Consider the following 22,258-nt stretch of genomic DNA (forward strand, 5'->3'; position numbering starts at 1 on the left):
AGAATCTAGCTAGATTTGAAAGATTGGGGTCGATAGAATAGTAATCTTTGATTCCTCTCGTACCTTTCTTGTTGTGTTTGTGATTAATCAGCGGATAGCTTTGCCATGTTGTTTTTGTGATTAAAAAGAACCAATAACTTTGCTCTTGTATGTTCACTACCTTCTACTTCTCGTTTCTTGATTATCAAAATTGCAAGCTAGTTTTACATTTCCCGCATTATTTTCTGTACTAATCATAAATCAATTTAACATCAAGGAATACATTGCTTGACTGCATCTTAGCGAAATGAAGACTGTTTATGTATAGAAGGATGCATGAACAATTTTCTCAAGTTTCTAGGCCAAAAAAAAAAAAAAGAAGAGATAGTTGCTACGAGTTGATTTAGGGAAAACCCCATACGTCCCATTGGGAATCATCTGATGGGCTCAGAAGTCCTGAGACAAACGATAAGGGTGTGCACAGAGAGCGACGGCGACGTGCATGCGATCAGCGCATGGCGTGGTCATTGATGGAGGATAGATGTTGATGTTGATGACGTGCATGGTAATTAATGGAGCATGGATGTTGATGACGTGGCAAGAAAATTGCGGCTATACCCAACCCACATCTCCAACGTTTTGTGGGCCTACTGCTCTTCTGGCATCTTCCCGAAGGTGGGGCTACGGGATCGGGCCCCTATATCGCAACGTTTCGAGCCTTGAGCAATTGCAACAAAAGACATGGGTCCTCATTGGCCATCCTTAACTTCGATGGCTTTATTTAAACTGGCCTGGGAGTCCCAAGTTGTTGGGATCCCTGTCCGTTTGGACTTTGGACATGAGATTATTTGAAAAATAATTAGTATAATATTTTTTTATGATGTGATATATATGAGATAAAAATATGATTTAAAAGGCAGAAAGATGTATAAAAAATGTATTTATGATATAATCAAATGATTTTTAGATGAATAACTCCTATCCAAACATACCCGAACCCAAATACACAACAACTAGTATAATATCTTTACCACTACACTTCATCACTTTGGTTCGTATGCACGAATCATTTTGTCATAAAAAAAGTCATGTATTCGAATCTCATTTCTGATATAAGGAGTGGGTTGATGGATAATTTTGAAACGTCTCCTCAGCCAGAATAAAAAATTCGAGTACAATATCTCTAGTAAATATCTGAATAAACAACTTTATCTCTCTTTGGATAGGGGATTATTTGAAATAATTATTGTAACACTTTTTGTGATGTAATGTATGTGAGATAGAAATATGATTAGGAAGAAAAAAATGTATTGAAAATTATATTTGTGATACAAGCAAATAATTTTTGACCAAATAACGGCTATCCAATCACACTTGGCAGCCTTTATATCCTTTTTCTTTTTTCCACAGGAGATTTAATGATGCCTTTCGGGAAAGCCTGATGAAGAATTGACGCTCATGTCATGTGAGCTGTATCGCCTAATTTTACTGTTTCTTCAAGTGCGTGATTCTCATTACTTGTCATAATAAATAAATTACAATTCCTCTCCGTCTTATGCATGTAAACAAGAAAAAAAAAATTATTTCTAATCAAATTTCTTCAACATTAAATTAAAAAAATCTTCAATCTTAATATGAAAAACTCTTATGTATAACAGAGGACTTGCATGTAACAAACCCTGGCGATGAAGGCAAAAACTAGAGGAGGGTTTTAACCTGGGATACCTTGGCACAATTATTGTAATACTAAATAGACACCACATTCTACACTGCAGTTTCTTTTTGGAGCTAATAGATTGCATGCAGTTCTTGCATAACAATGACAATAACAATAATTGATTTCAGAAAAATCTGTACACAAACTTGTTCCGCCAACAACTTCAGCCAGAATTAAGACTCCATCTTTTCAACATGATCTCTTCATCTCTTTTTTTTTTTTTTTTGGGCTGTCTCTTCAAATAATCAAATTCAATAATTCCACAGACACTCGAGGTCCACGGGTCCAGCTGAAGTGATTGGACATTCGAGATAGCCAAAAGGCCTGAAATCAGAAAGAGAAGAGGACATATCTGTGCTAATTCCACCAGTGCTCTGGGAGACTTCAGATTTGGCATTTCCATTTGATTCGTAATCATCGAACAAAAGCTTCAGTATGGACTGATCTTGCATGAAAACAGAATCTGTATAGTGCAGGTGATCCATATGCGGCATGATCTGAGCAGCAAGAATTGAATTTGGAGTTGAAAATTTAGGCGAAATCAAGGAAGCAGGGGAGAAAGCAGAGATATTTGAAGCCGAAGTTGCATAAGGAGTTTTGATCAAGTCGGCGTACTGAGGCTTTTGGTCCTCCACCTCCATTGGGTTGGAGAAGCGGGTCACGTTGGATGCCTCAGCAACTGTGGTTCTCGTTTGAGCTTCATCAGAGGACAGATCCATTAAGGGAGGCAGCTCCGAAGAACTCGAATCATCACGACAATTCGTCGCCCTCGTTAGCCCTGAAATGTGTATTTTCTTCCCTTCCGAGCTCTTTTTAAAGATTCTACAGATTACCCATTCATTCTGGGACGATAAAATCAGAAACATTGACCGGTAAGCATCGTCCAGTATTCAATAGTAACAGAAGAAGGGAAACAGAGGATCGATGTTCTTACCTTTTCTGCTTTAGAGGCACCATGAATGGAATTCTTCCCCTCTGGTCTGTACTCATGCATGACCCAATTGGTCTTCTCTCCTTTGGGAGCTCTCCCTTTGTAGAAAACCAGAGTCTTCTTCATCCCCACGAGCTTTTTCACTTTGAAAATTTCCTTATCTTTACCAGTTGCCTTCCAATATCCCGCATCAGTGGCTCTATTTGTCCTCATCCCTGTTGGGTATTTTCTGTCTCTGACACAAAAGAAATACCACTCTTTTTCTCCCAACTTCGCTCTCCCTGCATTTTGCAAGAGCTAATTAGATTTTGTGCATGCAGAAAGAAAGAAAAAAAAACTATTTTTAGAGAATAGTAGTATAGAAAATCACTCACATGGCAAATCCCAAGGCTCAACCTTGTTTAAGTCCACCTCCCCAATTGCTATTGCGCTGAAACTGTAGTCAAGAACCTTTGGAGATAAATAATGAGTTATGAGCTCTTCATCACTTGGATGAAATCTAAACCCTGGAGGCAATTCCATCTTTTCATCATCATCTGTTACAGCAGAGACATTTTCCATTTCTCGCGTCACTTATAAGTAATATCTACCTCAAGTAATATATTTCCAGCAGGTAAAGTTTGGTTTAAAAGTTGTATCCAAATTCCCTGTAAAGAACCTAGCTAATTAACAGTCTTTGAAAGAGGATTTAGGAAGAAGAATTAACCCTCTAATTAAGCCCAAAGTTCTAAACTAGGCTTTGAAGACCTCTAAAATCCTACCGTGGAAGACAATACAGGGGAAAAGAAAGCAAGCAAGGATTGTTATGGATTCTTGATATATATGTTTTGTTTTTAAAAGAGAAATGAAGACCATAAGCATAGAGAAGTGGGTTTGGGCTGTGTAGAGGTTGAAAGTTGGAAATATGAGGAGCACAACTGCATAAATAGAGAGTGCTTTCCCACATGAGATGAGAGAAAGAAGCGTGGTTTGTAAGGCAACTTAGGTTGGCAGTTTAGTCTATCATTTGACCTGGAACACCTTATCTTCCTACTCTGCTATCGCATATGATTACAACTCTAGTTGCATTAAATTAATTCAAGTGCACAATCATATGCGTAGTTATTAGGTAAAGAAGGAAATTTTAAAGGTTCAGACTTGCTCAGTTAGTTGGCCATTTGTTTAACCAAAGTCATCTACTTGCAACAATCGTATAGCAAAGATAACTACTCAATTTTTGCAGTGCTCACCCTCGTTCTTCTCGTTTTAAAAATAGAAGAAAGAATTACGTACTGCCACTGGAACATATTATACACTTACTATCATATCATATCAACAACCTCGTAGACCACAAAAGCCCACGTTCAATTCATGGCATAATCATCATCAGTTGATGGCTGCCTAGGATCTTTAAACCTGGTTCATTAGTTGATAGTTTGATTTACATCGTATTACCCTGCTCTTCTCTTCTTAAAGGTACGTTAAACAAAAAAAAAACCCGTCAAATTTAACAGGCTGCAGCACTAAATCAGCTATCGACTTTCAGGTGAAGTCAGAGAAGAAATCAAAGGATTTTGCCAATATGGTTAACTGAGACCACACGTGTGACTAAACCTGTACAAAGTACAAACCCGCGCCGGATAAATATGACTTGTTCCTTCCATCTGCTTTCTTGAATTTCCAGTACGGATGATTGTTGGAAAAGGATAAAGAAAACTACGTACAAATGTTGAGAGACAATAATATCTAATCACATACCTAAAAACGCTTTTTTTTTATTTTCTTTTTAAAGCAAGAAAATGATGAAATTTAAGAAGCGAAAGGAAAAAGGATGATTGCATCAATAATGTAGCCCCAGTGAACTCAAAGTGACCTGAAACTCTTCGCTTTGAGTTTGTGTTCAAACTTGAGGTTCTAAACCGTACTTACTTTCTTTATGTGCATTCTCCATGTCATGCACTCTGTCAGAACTCAGATGACGATCAATTAATGATAGTCTGCTGAAAGTCTTCAAATTCAGTGTGAAGTCTGAGGTGTCAACCTTATCATCATCGACAAATGAATGCATGATTGGCATGCCAATGTTAAGGTTTTTTTTAAAAAAATAAAAAAAAATAGGGAACGAATGATAGGGGGCTGAGGTTTGGACGGGAGGCCTTAAAATTCCGGATTCCTTTGCTCTCCGCATGCGCCTACTCAAATCAAGATTCAAGACAGTAAAGTATAGTATAGAGCACAGTTACGTTGCATACTTGTATAGCTGCACCCGGATTTTCAGCAAAAGTCATTTTAATAATGAATGTTAATTTTTGAACGCAAAATGAAGAAATGTCCAAATCTTCCTGCCTTGCTTTGTAGACTTTTTAGGTTGGATGGTTCTATTTCCATTCTAAAGTCCACTCCCACTCCCCGCGGTGTTTTTCGATCTAGGCAAAGTAAGCCATAAATTCTTTATGCATGGGATTACGTTTCACTATTCGTTGCTTGATGCATTTGGGGACGAGATGCAACCGACTTCCCTCATCGAGTGGTTGGGGTTTGGCAGCAATATACAGTTGTTTGCCAGTTTTGAACTGTGTACTACAACTGTTAAGTTACTGGACAGGACACGAGTTCTGCCTGCAAAATACTAGTGTAAATTCTTAACACTACTATTTAATAGGTTTCTTATATTTTTGTCAAAATATATATACATATATATATATTTGCATGTACTGGCTGGATTAAAATCGTACTCATTTTTTATAATCATCTTTTACTATTCATTATCAAGAATGATTAATTTGTCTCCGTTTCACCGGGGTGTTTGTTATCTCTCTCATACGCTTGATGCTCAGGGCTGGGTAAAAAGGGTACTTCAGCATAAAACACAACCTGCCTAACCATCATTATTGACTGATGACTGACCGACCAAGAGAGAAAACCGTCAGCATCCCCGCTAATCCCACAGCAACCTCGTTCTGATCCGGACTTCACCTCGAAGTCATACTCAAGAGACAGTTGTTTATGCTTATTAGTATAGCTTCTATAAGATCAGGTTTGGCCTGCAAGAATCTTTTTCCGAGTAGGATTATAGTCAAAAATAAAAAAAAAATAACCCAGACGCATGGTTTCAAGAAGTCATTTGGTTTTGGAAGTTCTAGCTGAAGTCCAAAAGCAATTTCCTTTCTCTATTCTTTTTTTGCTTCTCCCTCTAGTTCATAGTCTTGGCAATACAATAGAAGGTACGACAGTAACTTTTGAAAAATTTTACTGACAGCAAGCGTGCAAAACTAGGGAGCAATAATAGAACACACTAATAATCTGTCGCATGAGACATCCCATCATCCAATAATTGACAAAGATGTAAACAAATCAGTGGATAATCCTAGCTACCTAACCCCAAGAAAAGAAAAGAGTAAAGAATGAAGGATAGGGGTTGGGCCAATGCAGGATGATTACACCCGTCAATCGGGTCATCTGAATCGGATTTTAATAAGCCAAACTTCGACTTATAAGTTAATGTTAATTTCGGATTTCGAGTTATGAGTTTCGAATTGATAAATATGAAAATTATATTTGACTTACAAAATGTTCGGGTTGTGAGTTTAATTCAAATTTAGTCCAAGTTTACTTATTACTTTTTAATTTTCTTAATATAATTACTATAACTATTAAATTCTAAAATTAGTTTAACATCCACAGAACTAGTTTCGAATTAGACCTGTCAATCGGGTCACCTAAATCGGATTTTAATAAGCTAAACTTCGACTTATAAGTTAATGTTACTTTCGAATTTCGAATTAAGAGTTTCGAATTGATAAATATGAAAATTATATTTGATTTACAAAATATTCGGGTTGTGAGTCTAATTCAAGTTTAGTCCAGGTTCACTTATTACTCTTTAATTTTCTTAATATAATTACTATAACTATTGTTATGAAACAATTAAAAGTATGGATGTCCCTTTGTATTCCCAAGAGAATTAATTCTTGATTTATGGTTACATTATGTATAGAAGTTACAATCTATAAATCTATTCATGTAGTGGAGAAATCGTTTCATAGGTTTCTTCATATTCTTGTAGTAGCAGGTGTTTAATAGAATTGATGTACCTTTAATCTTGTAGTACCTTTATATAGAGGTACATTAACACCCTTTGGGAAGACTTTTGTATTAGTTGGAATCATAAAAATATCATTCTCCATTTCTCTACATCTTTCTCTAATATCTCCATTTATACTATAGTAGTTTATTAGTTTTACAACACGTTATCAGCACGAGTCTCTCGAGTCTCTATTTTTGAGTAAAAGGTGAAAACAGAGCCTCTACCTTGAGTAAAAGTGAAACAAGAGATTCTACCCGTATTTTTTCGGTAACTTCTGTCTACTTATTGAGGTAAATTTTTGACACATAAATTTATTTCAATTTCTTATGGCTAACATTTGAATGATCAAAAAATACAAGTGCCTATTGCTGAGCAATCATTAAACACAAATATATACTGTTTGACATCTTTGAGGTAATATTTCTCCTTTTAATTATACTTATTTATCTTTAGAATTATTTGTTATAAATACTTATATTCTGATGCAATGAAATTTGGAGATGCTATTATAGAAAATCAATTATATTTGAGAATCTACTTGTTCTTTGAAATATTTAAAGAAAAAGATTCGATCACCTGAAGATGGTCGTTCTTTAACAAAAAGATTTGGCCACCAGAAAATGGTCATTATTTCAAAAGCCTGGTATGATAAATTTACCTATGGCTACAAGAACATAATTCTGTAATTTTCAGAATTACTTCTCAGTTGAAATTGTGTCGAAAAAATTTTACTCATAAGATATATTGAAAATGATATTCTCCACAATTAATTTCTCGAATATGCTCCTGTAGTAGTAATATTGAGAGAAAATCTTAGAAGTATTCTGTACTTATTGTATGCTAGTTCTAGTCCATTCCCAGAAGTGAATGTGACTAAATTTTAATTTACTAGTTATGGTTGATGCCATAACTATGATTTTGGTAAATATGTATTTTACCATGACAAGAGAAAAAGTTACCACTTGAAGTGGGATAATAATGATAAGGACAAGAAAGTAAGGATCCTGAAGATAAACGTCCCGAAGTACATTTGACGAATCAAAATTATAATAGCATTTTCACATGACAAATTTCTTTAAACGCCCTGAAGGTGTATGATGATTGATTTAATTTATAATAGTAATTGACTTTTTTTCCTGAAGAAGAAATGGATGTTAAATATTTGAGATCAAAAGATTATGGTGATGATATTTGTCCCATAAAAATTATGGTGACAATGATATGTGTCTCATTAATAAGTGCTACTACATACATTATATTCCAGTAAGATAGACAAACACAATCAATAGTTGTGCTCAAATGATTGAAAACTCCAGAAGAGTCACTACTATATTTCTCACTGTAGGAGAAAAATTTATCATAAATAAAGCACTACTTTTTATGATATCTCGAAAAATTTATTGAATTTGAATATTCGTCGAAATGGATATCAAATTGAGACATTAAATAAGACAATGATAAAGATCATGTTTAGAAATCAAATGAGATAAAGGTTAATTATATCATACTAATCATTCGAGAGAGAAATGGTTATGGATATAGTTGTCTTCATTCTCATTTGATTTATAATCATCACCTGCAGTAAACCAAAAGTTTACTGATCCCAATAGATATATAATTTGACAAAAGTGAAAATATTTGAGAGCCGACAAATATTTATACATATTCCCTTCATATTATATATGGCTCTAAAAAAAATTTAAAATTTATGTTGGGTATGAATCACCTTTTACGATTAAGTATTGTAAAATATTGATGGGTAATCTATTGAATGATTTATTTATTCTGATGAACTACGATTCCCGACATTAGGGGGAGGAAAAAATCAACCGAAAGAAAATCATCTGAAAAATTGGATTTCCTCGATCCTCATACAAAATAATATGAACTAAAAGTTCAAGAAATTCTTCATTTGTAGAAAGTTATATTTATCGACTTCAAAAGAGTTATTAAATCAACTAGTCCTGCAGGAAATATTCTGGTTAAAATTAATGTCCCTGAAGGGCATGCACAAGTACTACAAATAAATTTAAGACCGGCCTACCTAAATAAGGTATAAATTGATTTCAAATATCTCCGGAGATTAAATAAATATCATGACAAATTTAACCTCTTGAAGAGGTCGCTCCTGAAGAGCCAACTCCTGAAGAGAATGAAATCATATAAAATTTAATTGGAATCTAATGAAATGTAGCACTTGATATTATTGAAGTTGATGAGAATCATGAATCTAGATCAGTTGATGAATGTCGGTATAGAAATGATTGGGCAAAGTGGAAAGATGCGATCCAATCTAAATTAGATTTATTGGTTAAAAGAAAAATTTTCGGACTTGTAGTCCAAACACCTAAAGGTGTAAAGTTAGTAGCTTAAGAATTTTCACAAAGGCCTGAATTTGATTATGATGAAACGTTTTCACCTGTAGTGGATGCTATCACATTTAGATATCTTGTGAGTTTTGCAGTACATGAAAAACTAGAGATGCGTTTAATGGACGTTGTTATTTTATATGAAAATTTTGAAAATGATATTTATATGAGAATTTCTGAAAAATTCAACATGCCTGAAGCATGCAAATCAAATCCTAAAGATATTTATTCTATTAAATTATAAAGGTCTTTGTATCGGTTCAAATAATTTGGACGTATGTGGCATAACCGCCTCAATGAATGTCTAACTAAAGAAGGTTATACCAATGATCCAATATGTCCATGTGTTTTTATCAAGAAAAATGGATCAAATTTTGTGATAATTGTTGTATATGTTGATGATCTAAATTTGATTGAAACTTGTGAAGAGATTCAAAATAGTGTTGAATATTTGAAGAAAGAATTTGAGATCAATGATTTTGGAAAGACAAAATTCTGCATTGATTTACAAATTAAACATTTGAAAAGTTAAATTTTTATCCACCAAACTGCATATACCCGGAAGGTATTAAAGCGGTTTTATATGGATAAGACACATATATTAAATACTTCAATGGTCGTCAGATCATTATATCCTAATAAAGATCCTTTTAGATCGCGAGAGGAAGATGAAGAGATACTTGATCCTGAAGTACCATATATCAGTGCAATTAGCGAAGAATATTGGAATGCGACGATTAAAAGATCTCAAATGATGTTTGCATCAGAGGAAGAAATTAATACACAATAATAGTGTACTCTTTTTCCTTCACTAGGGTTTTTGTCCCAATGAATTTTTCCCTGGTAAGGTTTTAACGAGGCATATTCTTTGTGTAATGGACATCCAAGGGGGAGTGTTATGAAACAATTAAAAGTATGGATGTCCCTTTGTATTCTCAAGAGGATTAATTCTTGATTTATGGTTACATTATGTATATAAGTTACAATCCATAAATCTATTCATATAGTGGAGAAACCGTTTCATAGGTTTCTTCATATTCTTGTAATAGTGGGTGTTTAATAGAATTGATTTACCTTTAATCTTGTAGTACCTATATATAGAGGTACATTGACACCTTTTAGGAAGACTTTTGTATTAGTTGGAATCATAAGAATATCATTTTCAATTTCTCTACATCTTTCTCTAATATCTCCATTTATACTATAGTAGTTTATTAGTTTTACAACAACTATTAAATTCTAAAACTAGTTTAACATCCACAGAACTACAACATTAAAACTACACACGAACTAGTAATAGTTTATTAAAAAGTATATAAACTAAAAAATGTTCAGCAATAATAAATCCAATTAGTTCAAAATGCATGAAAAATAGTACTAAAATATAATGAACGCTCAATACATCTTCAAAGCTCTTCAATTTGATTGTACAAAGATTTGTCATTCTAAATCTTTTGACATAATTTTGTATATCTAATATTTCTTATATATACTAATATAATTTGACACATAACTCATAAGTATAAAGTATTAATATTATATATTTAGACATATAATCGCATATATGTATATGTGTGTGTGTATATATCAAAATATGAATATATTATATATAATTTATATATATAGAAATGGATTAAAGGATCGAGCCTATATTCGGTTTGAGCCTAATAAGACCTAATCTCGGGTCAAATTTAATTATGACTTGATATTTAAGTTCAAACTCTGACCAACTCAGTGAAAGGTAAGTTTATCGGGGCTTTTTTTCGGATTGAATAGGCTAAGTTTGGGCTGACCTGATTCTATTAACAGTCACTGGATGATTATAATTATAATAACTACGCATCATTATCCTAGTTTTTGGACGTAATACTGGCAGTGCGTAATACGAAAATGCTTCCCTTTGGAGTTTGTCAGGAACCATGCATTTGCCGAATGAAACCAACTTGAATATCCCCAAAGTTTAGCAACTCGATTGTCGCAATGAATAGTTCCATGTTCTTGATCAGGCTAAATTAAGGACTTGGCCCTGTAGCACATAATTGAAGTAATATGTTCCTGAGACTAAAACCTTCCTAGGTTCGAGATATTCTTCAACCCCACCTCCCCCAAAAAAAAAAAACTATGTGGGTCGTAAATCTTATATCACGTAAAATGGAGACGAGTGTCTATCACCTTCTACCAAAACAAAACAAAAAAAAAAAAGCAAAAGAAAAAAGTCAATTGTTATCATATGCTAGTCTTACCTTGAAAGAATTAGCAAAGGCTAACATGTCAAAATAGACGTCTATAGCTGAACAGGGCAACCGGAGGGTGATCTTTGTCAAATGCGTGTTAGCACCTTTAACTAGTTTTGGGAATTTCAAATTCCTGGGCAACTCTTTTGCGTCAGACGGACTAGATTAAAATAATACAATCATCTTACTCTGGCGTGAGAAGGAGAAGAATTGACTGTGCCTCCACCGCCGACGGACAGCCATCATCCCCATATTCTAAAATGGGGAGTTCCCATTGGACGCGGATCGATCAATTATTCAGATCGATGGTTAAGCGATGAAGTCTAAGTAAACAAAGAAAAGAAGAAATCGATGAGGTCTAAGTAAACCTACCGCTTTAGCTAAGTTTTGACTAGTGCACTTTAATAGTATTTTTTAAGCTCAACTGGCGATTTAGATGATAATGTCTCATCACTTCCAACATGAAACCGCCAAAGGGAACAAGCACGTGCCCTAATTTTATTCGTCTAATGCCCCCAAGTTGCGTGCGATGATTTTTTGCGGGGCTCTAATCTTAGTAAAGTTTCTCAATTTAGGCTAACAATTTTGAGATAAAAGCCTCCACTTTTGGAATACTACCGTAATATCTTTGATTTAACGGATAACAAACACTTTACTAGGAGTATTATTTTTCTTTGGGGCCTTGTCCGTTGATTTTGAGCAAATTAAACAAGGTCTATAGAAGCTAGAGAGGCACAATAAGAAGGTGGAAGAGTAACTTTATTCTTTCTTTCTTATTATTATTATTTTTTTTTGGTTTTTGGGGGGGGGGGGGTTTGGGGGAGAAAAAACCTTGATTATCATATTTTGAGCTGAAGAGGAAACATATATGGCCATGCAAGGGTATAATTACTTGCACCCTGCTCTCGAGTGAGCTTGGGTGGATAGAATGGGTGTTGGCCAAAACACAAGTATGCCCTACTCATATTTAGGGTTGCAAACGAGTCGAGTCGAGTCGAGTTTTGATCTAATTGAATCGAATTTTAATATAGGTTTATGAAACTTGAACTTGACGAGTTCAAAATATAAAACTCGAACTCGAGTTCAACTCAAATTCGAGTTGAGCTCGAACTTAAAAAAAATTTAAAATAATTATTTTATTTTTAAAAAATAAATAGAATAATAATTTTTCTTAACAAATAATAAAATATTAGGAATATATATGTAATTTTACTATTAAAATAAAAATATAAATAAATAAATATAATCAAATTCGAATCGACTCGCAAACTAACGAATTTAGTATTTTTGAACTCGAATTCGACTTAGTCAACTTGAACTCGATGTTAACTGAACTTGAGTCGAGCTCGAACCCGATTGAGAGCGTCAGCCCTACTTATACCCACCGCTAGTATACAACAACACTATTAAAAGGAGACAAGCGACGCTTCTGGTTAGTCAAAACTTAATTAAGAAGATGTGCTAAATGAGAAACCAAAAGTGAGCCTTTCTCTTTTCGTCTTTTTGGGTGTAGAACTGAAGAAGTAAGTTAGGCGGTGACGGAACACCAAAGATCCATCATTCATTGCACAGAAGCCAATTATTACTCTAACATTTTAGGTTGAGGAGGGCAGAGGGGGTGCACAAATGCACAGAATCATGCCACCTCTTTAAATTGCGAACCAAAAGAAGGACTAGTGAAGGATAACAATCAATTATCGTCTTAGAATGGAAAGAGATTTTTACGTCCGGTATGCTGAGTAAGTGAATATCAACGAATCCCTGTCCCAACTACCAAGTAGAGCATCAAATGATTTGGTTTTAAACCAAAAGACAAATGCTAATTGGTTAAAGGATTAAGGACTGAAGGTTTATTGACTCGTTCAACCCACCACGTGACAGATGATATCAAGGATGTATTAATGTGTCCAACGCGTGCTTATTTCGGCATGCACAAGGGTAACTTTTGCATACCGCACGATGAAGGCAAAGTTGCAACCATCTAGCGAACTGGCTCAAAGAATTGAGATCTACTCCATCAAGAAATCAAGGTCTTTTACCAATTGACCAATCCTGGTCTTAATAATATATTTTGTGTGTGTGTGTTTTTTTTGTGGGAAATGGTACAACATTTAGTTTCAATTTCCATTTATTTTAAATTTTTGTTGCCTTTTTTTTCTAAACAAAGAAAAATCACTTGTTATTTGAGGCATGGTAGGACGTCTGTTGGTTTTGCTAATCGTAGGTTCTTCTCTCCATCAGAACAATAGAGCCGTTATGCTCATTATTAAACTTGTTGAAGAGATGAAATATAACCTTCAGAATCAATAGTCAATCCTATTTTCGATAAAGGGCAGTTGACAATTGAATTTGATTTTGACCAGTATTTTCATATTCATAATAGTGTGAGAAGATGGACCGGCTCCAAGTTGTTCAAGAAATTACAAATTTTGGTCGACAAATAGATATGTACATTCCCTCCGCTTGGCTGATATTCCCATGTTTAAGTTGTCTAAACTGTTTTCACAAGCCTCTCAAATGTGAGTTTTAAATGTTTATGGTTGGCTTTGAGTGCCAAGTTTTGTTGGTACATCGTGCATGTGGCTTTTTGGCCTACAAGTAAATAAGTCCACCATAAGCCAAATACTAGTGCTACTATATATTTAGCCATTACATAAATATTTCTATTTGCTTGTGCGCTAATTAGTGGCTCATTTTGCAGCCAGGCTCTTTAATTAGCCTGAAATAATATGATATATTGATACTCAACAATTTATTGGATCCTAATTTGACAAATACACAATCAAAGTAGATAAACAAAATGATGAAAAAAAAAAACAATATTTAGGGATGACCCAGAAAAAGTCACCCCCAGCACTGCAGCAGGTCGGATTTTTGAGCCATGAGAATCCGTTGGTTGGTGCCACACGAATAATTGAACTAACGGCGAGAGAGAGCAACGGCGGACATGGAAATCAAGAGCAAGAGCACGACAACTCCAATGAAGGAACCAACCAAAGCCCCCGCAACTCTGTCGCAGAAGGAGTTGTGCTGCTGACAGATGGCCCCACCATTGCCCTTGTGGGCCAAATGCACCATGGCGGCTGCTGAGGAAGCTCCACCCGTCAGATATGCCACCATCACCTAACAAACATTACACCATCACTACGTATCACTACATCGCTTTAGTTAGTTAATTAAGCCTAATAAATTGACCGTTTAGCCAGGACCAGGAGTTTTTATCTAAACTGCTTCATTTTTTCGTGCTGGCTCAACCAAACAACGTAAATAGGAGTTTTTTTTGGGGGGAGGGGGGTGGGGGGGAGAGGGGGTGGTTGTTTACCGTGTCCAAAATGATCAAAATCACTCTAGTTACTCGGGCAGAACTCTTCAGAATATGGAAGATGGACAGTACGAGAGAAAGAACCAGGTAGCCGCATACTATTGCATTGGTAACCACCAGAAACCTGCCACATATATTTGTTTGAAACGAGAACTACTTTAGAAAGGAAAGAAAAAAAAAAGGGTTACTGCTTAAATGCAACGCAGCAAGACAATTGTCTTGAGGGGATGATCATCATCGATCAGTGATTAATATGATACTCCTAATTAAGAGATGCGGTTACAAGTTAAAAATGACATACGTGAATGTAGGAAGATCATCATATCCCGCCCCAAAACGAAAGAACCCTGCGAAAAACGGGCCAGACCCGTTGGCGGTTCCCACGGCAAGAGCACTCCCAAGGGTGCCAATTGCCGCAACCATTCTCATAACCAAGTCTAGTTTGGAAATCCCTCTGTTAGCCCCGGCTTTTGGAGCTGACTCATTGGACTCTTCGTCGACCTCAGGCTCGGGCGATACCTTTGTCTTCTTTTTGAAAGGCATTTTGCAACCAATTTCAGGGAGTATGAAACTGGGGTATTTTCGTGGTAGATTAGATCATTAGATTATGGTGCGATTAAACTGAAGAATGCAACTTCGATTTATACGATTCCCGTTGTTGAGTTGCGCCGCTGGTGAAACCGGAACTAAATTGGGAGGTAGACTCCCACTCAGTTTTTGGCCGACGACCAAAAATGTCCATTAATTGGTGGTCAGGTACCAGATGTTGGTACTTAACCCAATTTTGAATTTTCAAGCAGTCTATTCCATTGATGTCCGTTTCCTACCTTGGCCTTATAGTGAACGAAAATATAGGAAATATACAAATTTAAGATAGGCTCCGAAACATGACTCACTGTATTTGAGGTAATTTTTTTCTTTTTTTTTTTTTTTTGAATAAATTGATGGTTTTGAATTCAGAAACTTCTACTTACGATTTCTCTCATCTTATCATCCAATCCAACCACCTCCTGATATTATCTGTCTCTACTAAAAATTAATTATCAGATAGAGCAAAGTCAAAAGAAAACCTCATTGTGAATAGTTTTAATTATTTTTAGAGAAAGTGGACTTATATAGAAGGATCGAGTACAAAAGGTCAACAATTCGAGGAGGTCTATTCGGATATACATAATTGGTTGTATTAACCGTTGAATAATTTTAAGTTAAATAAATTATTTAGTGACTAAAAATTAGATCATCAGACCTTGTAAAGGGCAAAAAAGAAATGACATGTTATGGAAAAAATTCTATATCAAATCATGCAATTTTTCTTTAACATAGGACAGTGCCACTGGGAACTTTAATCCTGCACTATCCAAGCTATACTGTTTCTAATTTCTATCCTGCAAGATAAAAATTTCATGAGCGATTACGGACCAAGATGGCAAGGTTTCCAAGAAACTACAGCTGCCCATCTTCATCTTGCGAGTTTAGAGTTTGGGTGCGTTTTGAGATAGTTTTTGTGGATATGAGCCCAAGATCATATTGAGGCGGTATGATCCAGGACCATTATGCTGTTCTAGTCCAATTTGTTAAATATGCATTCCACTCTACTCCATTTGATAAAAGAACCCAATGATAGGACCATTTAGGGGTACCATGCAGCCCATCGTGTGGCGTTTGGGTGCGTTTTGATACGTGCTAAAAATATGAGCACAACCATGCCCATTTTCTTGATTGGATCTCATTATCAAGGTTAACGAACAAGCCTATATTTATTATTTACACTCTATTTTTTTTTTGTTATTTGCACTATCACTATTTATTTTATTATATAGTCTAATAAACAAAAATTATATGATTAGAATGATAGTAGGAGTGTGATTAATAAAAATGAATAATCTAATAAATAAATATTATATGATTAGAATGATAGTGGGAGTGTGATAAAAAAAAAAAAAAGGAGTGCAAATAACATTTCTCTATTTATTATTGCTATCGATATACCTTTTTTTTATCTTTTGAACGGAGAAGAGAACCTGTAGAGGATGGAAATGGCTCAGTTGCTACGTTTCTTCAAAGGAAGTAGGAGTAAGTAACAAACATGAAAAAGGGAAAACTCATGCCCTATCAATTACAATCAAGTATAAAACTATAGAGCCGAATGATACATGCTACAACTGTTTAAATAATGCCTTAATAAGACCAAGAATCTCCGGAACAATTTAAGGTAAGACGTACGCTAGGACATTATAAAATCTGCAAATTTTGCTTCTTATTAATTTCCCCATTACATTCCTCAAGACACCTAAAAGTGGCTTTACCAATTTGTAGCAGCGCAAAGTTTGTATGTATGTACTACACCTAAAAAAAATTTGATACTTCCCAGTTCGTTAAAGTTCTGCCATTTTCTTTCAAGATTGAATTGGAATAGATTCAATGGTTGGACTAGCGTTCTCTGTGTCAGCCAATTCATGCATCCGATTTTGTCATTTTTTAAATGAACACTTACAGAAATGTGTTGTAAATCTGCTAAAGGGGTGTCCGTTCATCAACAAGATTGAGGTGAATTGTGGATGTGATTATCACTATTTTTAGTCATGTCCGGGTTTATGGCCCAGTCGAGACGTATCAGTTAGTAATTTGGAGATTAGTTGGTTTTAGGCAGGCATTCTTGATCCTTTCTCTGAACTTAGCTTCCGGTTTATCGTCACAAAATTTTGTCTTGTCCGTAAAGAACTGCACCCTTTCCTTTTATTTTGAGCCGACTAAGAAACTGATACGAGGATAGAATTGCATGGGAGGAAAAGAAATAAATCTGTAAAGGGAGCCCAAAACAGGTTCTTCATATCGTACGTACTATTGTACAAATAATCAATCAATGACTCGAAAATATCTCACAGAATATAAAATAACTTGAAATACATTGACCACTTTAATTTCAGGGCCATGGCAAACGCACCATGGCTCCTTTACAACCAAGTAACGGAGGAAGGCAAAGCATTGAAGGAACACAAACTGCTAAAAGAAACAGGAACAAATGAACCAACCATGTGATGTGATTGATAATGTTGTCCTAGGCATTTCATCCTCGGATCCTAGTAGACTTGAGCATATATATCAAGTTAGCGACGAGAGAGGGCGACAGCGGACAACAGGATTAACACAACAAAAATAAGTATTCCACCAAAAGAGCCAATCAAGGAACCCGAAATTCGTTCGCAGAAGGAGTTGAACTGCTGGCAGATGGCAATCCAGTTTGCCCGGCTATTGCCTTTGTGAGCTAGGTACACTATTGCTGCTGCAGCTGATGCTCCTGCGGTCAGCCACGGATTTAAGGGGGGGCTGGTGGGGGCTTAAGCCCCCCCCCCCAAGCCGCCGGAAAACCCCCTATATATAGGGGATTGATTTCTGGCTCCGTCCCTGGGTGGAGTGATGAAATCTGCGGTCTATCTGCGTAACCATTTCTTCTTGTGGTTTGAAGCCCTCTGTGACTCTGAATTTGTTATCATCAAGCTGCAAAACTGCAAGCGAAGGAGGAGAGTCTTCCTGCTGGATTTGTTTCGTACGTATACTTCATGATCCGGTCGTGATGACCACTTATCATCGCCCGCATCGCTTACTTTATGAGAGGATAGCTATAATTATAAATTTGTTTTTTACATTGTTTGATGCTTCACACAAGAAATATAATGATCATAAAATTATTGCATATTACGTTATCTTTCCATCTAACATTGCATAAAGTAAAGTTGGCATATCAAAAGAACTCTTGAAGGCTTAACTTTGAATATTGTCAAGACTGATTTGCCCAACAAAATGGAAGACGAGTGGATGAATGACTGTCTGGTTGTATACATCGAGAAGGATATTTTTGTAACAATTGAAAATGAGCAAATATTGCAGCGTTTTCAACGGATGAAGACTCGCAGAATGCAATTGCCTCCTCTTCGTTATTCGAGTGCAACAACTACCAATACTTCAAGTGTTAATCAATAACAAATTTTTGGGTATGTATAATTATATGTTTTTATTATTTTTATAATTATTGATTCTAAATTTTACTTATTAAATATATTTATTTCGTCACAAAAAAAAATTTTAATACACTTCAGCCCCCTCAAAAATAAATTTCTGGCTCCGTCCCTGCCTGCGGTCAGAAGTGCCAGCATTCCCTTCAACCAAATTTTGATATGTTAGTTTACATACTGATATATATATATATATATATATATGTCAACACCAGACAAAAAGAAATACTACTACTAATTAGGAATACTTATGCTAGCTGTTCTTTCCCTCTGTAATATATATGATTGGCAATACACATACACACATATACATGTTTATGTATATGCACACATATGTGTATTGCGCGTTGTCAGCGGAGGTAACTAATTAAGTACTACCGCGTCAAAAAATATCAAGACGATTCGACTGGCATGCGCCCTGCTCCTCATGATGTGGAAGATGGATAGTGCCAGAGAAAGAACCAAGTATGCACTCACCACAGAGTTCGCGACCACAAAAAACCTGCATTAAACATCAAGAATTATATTTGTTCAAATCCATACGGATAGTGGGAGCACTTTTTTTTTATTTTTGGGAAGGGGGGGTTACTGTCGAAGTTGGTCAGGAATCGGGACAACTAACACGATATACTAGTAAATTGTTCACTAGTCCAGGAGTACGTACGTGAACATTGGAAGATCAGTGTATTTGGCCCTAAACCGAATGAACTGTGTGAAAAAGGGGAGCGTCTCATTAGTTGTTCCCATGGCAATGGCACTCCCTAAAGTCGCAATAATCGCGACAACCCTCAGAAAGAAATCCACCACAGCAGCTCCTCTATTCACTGGACCTGAAGCCGCACCCTTGGCCACTTCACTGCCCATCTCAAGAGCACCACTCCTCATTTTCCGACTAGTACTGGAAAAAGAGAGAGAAAGAAAGGATAATCGCTAAATGAATTTACTGGTAACGAACGTGAAAATGTAGATGATGTTATGTACGTTCTGGGTAGAAGAGGGACGGATGCACGGAAGGAAGTTATACACGAGCGGGGTTGGCTCACCCATGCATCACGTTAAAAAAGGAGTTCATCATAGTGGCCACTTGGCCGGCCCGTGCTTGGTTTACTTACTAAAGTGGACTCTGTCTCATTTACCTGCCCGTACTTGCTCTTCCCCTTTTTTTTTTTTGGAGCCGGAAGCAGTATATCCTCCAGATTCCAACTCCACCAACCTAGCCAATTTTCCTTCTTAGGAAACTCGGGATCCTGCCCCATTTTGGAACGCGTTCTTGTACATGTGCATGCGATTAACTAAACCACTTTGAATAGCCATCCCAACAAATTCTCTTTCCCTCCCAATCATGCAAGACAACCTTTCATGATAAGCTGCCGGACGTTTCATTGAAGCCTTGTAATGGTAATCTGCCAGACTCGTACCTTTTTCCATATTAGTTAAAGCACTGACTACCTTTCAAAAAAAGAAGAATATTCTCTTCTAGTATCTATCTATACTATATATAAGAAGCACTTTGTGCTTCTACTGTTGGGGATTTCGAGTGCATCCGTTTGCTTTAAGCTCTTGTACCTTGGGCTGCTGTTTTGTACGTTGAGTGGTGGGACCGCTCTTGCTAAATTGGAGCCAAGCATTTGATGTGAGTTGACTGCTCCCACTGCTGCTTCAGCTTTTGCGGTGATTTGAACATCCGACTGCTGGCTGTGCAGCTGGCTTCATAGCTTCTGTTGTACTTCAGAGCTGTGTGGATGGAGAAGGAAAAAGGCTTTTTCTCTTCAAATTTTAGAATCTAAAATTTATTATAAATATCTATCTATACTATATATAAGAAGCACTTTGTGCTTCTACTGTTGGGGATTTCGACTGCATCCGTTTGCTTTAAGCTCTTGTACCTTGGGCTGCTGTTTTGTACGTTGAGTGGTGGGACCGCTCTTGCTAAATTGGAGCCAAGGATTTGATGTGAGTTGACTGCTCCCACTGCTGCTTCAGCTTTTGCGGTGATTTGAACATCCGACTGCTGGCTGTGCAGCTGGCTTTCATAGCTTCTGTTGTACTTCAGAGCTGTGTGGATGGAGAAGGAAAAAAGGCTTTTTCTCTTCAAATTTTAGAATCTAAAATTTATTATAAATGAATGTTTACAAGCGATTTAACGTTGAAATAGGAAAACACAGAATCCCGCTTGCGGGTTTCAGCGTTATTATGCAGTCGGGATTTTTAAATTTTTTGTTCTACTCCACAATTGTGTGGATGTCGAAAAAATTTAACCAATCCCAAAAAATTTCAAATCCCTTTGATCATGTGTTATAACGTTTAAAGTAATTTCACTTAAATCATAATCAATGTTTAGAATTGAACTTAAACCATGAATTGAACTTTGTCCGACAAGTTTAATATTAAAACGTGTTTAATATTATCAAATGTCTTTATATTATCAAATTAAACACATTTTGTATTATCAAACATTTTGTTTATATTATCAATTGTTTAAGTAAAATGTATTCTGGTTTTTAATATAAAAAACCATCACTTGTGTTTAAGGGGTTTCTAATATAAGGATAACCATCTATATATTTATTTTAAAAAATTGATAAATTGATAAAGCTAATAGGCATTAAAAAATATCTAGAATTATGGTGGATATAAGAGAACAACTAGATAAATTTATATATTTATTAAGTGATAAGTGATAAGTGGATATATTTTTTTTATATGCATATGTGATAAACATGAGATATACTTTATTCCTCAATTTTGACCAAAGAGTTCAATCATGTGTCATAGGGGTTAAATCACTTGTCTCCCACTACCATCTATTTTTTACTGTTTTAGTCATTCTGATGCTTATTTTGTGGACCACTTTCTTCCTAAGGTTGGCTATATTTGTCATTTCCAGATTCTTTGTCTCGATTTTGCATATTTCTTGTTTTTTACTGATCATCGATGAATACATTGGCACCAGAGATTTCATGCAAACAATTTGCTACGTTCAAAAAACCAGTTTACATGCAAATTACAGCGCATCTTGCATCTTACAACTTGCTTCATACAGCTTGCTTCGAATCAGGTATTTTCTTATGCTAATCCAAACTTAGTTCACATGAGTTTTTCAGCTATTCCATGCAACTAGAAATTTCTTTTATTTTAATCTGTACTGAGGTGCTCCAATTTCTTATAATACGCAGTAGCAGAGATACTTTGATAAGCTTCGTCTGCTGTCTCCATGGAGGTTTTCTACTCTCTTTCCTTCGTTCAACTGGTTTTTTATTGTTTTTTAATATATTTAGTTCATAGCTCATTCCATCTGTACTGATAGTCTTCATCCTTTTTAGCTGAATAGTTTGTTCCTTGCACATCACCACTTATATACCTATCTATCGATATATATATAAACAATATATATCTGTCCATACGCATAGATTTTCCTCTGTCTATCTTTGTTTGTTGCTTGGTATATATGTATAAAAAACATGAGCTGCTCCAAGCTATCCATAACGGATGATCCTGATAAACTTCGTGAGAAAAAGGATAAGCGAAATCGTAAAAAAAGAGAAAAATTTGCTGCTCTATCTGTCGAAGAGAAACAGGCTCAGCGCAAAAAAAACAGAGAAGCTTATCACAGAAAAAAATTGGAGA

The 22,258-nt window shown here is 35.7% G+C and overlaps 3 protein-coding genes across 3 annotated transcripts; all 3 read right to left on the reverse strand.

The window, feature by feature from the left end:
* Positions 1-1,608: 1,608 nt before the first annotated feature.
* LOC113752934 (NAC domain-containing protein 92-like) lies at positions 1,609-3,521 on the reverse strand. The gene is made up of 3 exons (XM_027296993.1): positions 3,002-3,521; positions 2,631-2,908; positions 1,609-2,538 (listed from the first exon to the last, which is right to left on the reverse strand). Exons 1-3 carry the CDS (start codon positions 3,186-3,188, stop codon positions 1,948-1,950), a joined length of 1,056 nt encoding a protein of 351 aa, XP_027152794.1. The 5' UTR covers positions 3,189-3,521; the 3' UTR covers positions 1,609-1,947.
* A 10,598-nt stretch (positions 3,522-14,119) lies between these two features.
* LOC113754519 (casparian strip membrane protein 1-like) lies at positions 14,120-15,189 on the reverse strand. The gene is made up of 3 exons (XM_027298966.1): positions 14,920-15,189; positions 14,619-14,742; positions 14,120-14,419 (listed from the first exon to the last, which is right to left on the reverse strand). Exons 1-3 carry the CDS (start codon positions 15,159-15,161, stop codon positions 14,216-14,218), a joined length of 570 nt encoding a protein of 189 aa, XP_027154767.1. The 5' UTR covers positions 15,162-15,189; the 3' UTR covers positions 14,120-14,215.
* A 2,302-nt stretch (positions 15,190-17,491) lies between these two features.
* LOC113754286 (casparian strip membrane protein 1-like) lies at positions 17,492-19,516 on the reverse strand. Its single transcript, XM_027298665.1, has 4 exons — positions 19,296-19,516; positions 19,010-19,133; positions 18,751-18,775; positions 17,492-17,916 (listed from the first exon to the last, which is right to left on the reverse strand). The coding sequence occupies exons 1-4, from the start codon at positions 19,514-19,516 to the stop codon at positions 17,726-17,728; spliced, it is 561 nt and encodes a 186-aa protein (XP_027154466.1). The 3' UTR covers positions 17,492-17,725.
* Between the last annotated feature and the right edge of the window lie 2,742 nt (positions 19,517-22,258).

This window comes from Coffea eugenioides, chromosome 11 (genome assembly GCF_003713205.1).
Source record: "Coffea eugenioides isolate CCC68of chromosome 11, Ceug_1.0, whole genome shotgun sequence".
Classification (NCBI taxonomy): Eukaryota; Viridiplantae; Streptophyta; class Magnoliopsida; order Gentianales; family Rubiaceae; genus Coffea; species Coffea eugenioides.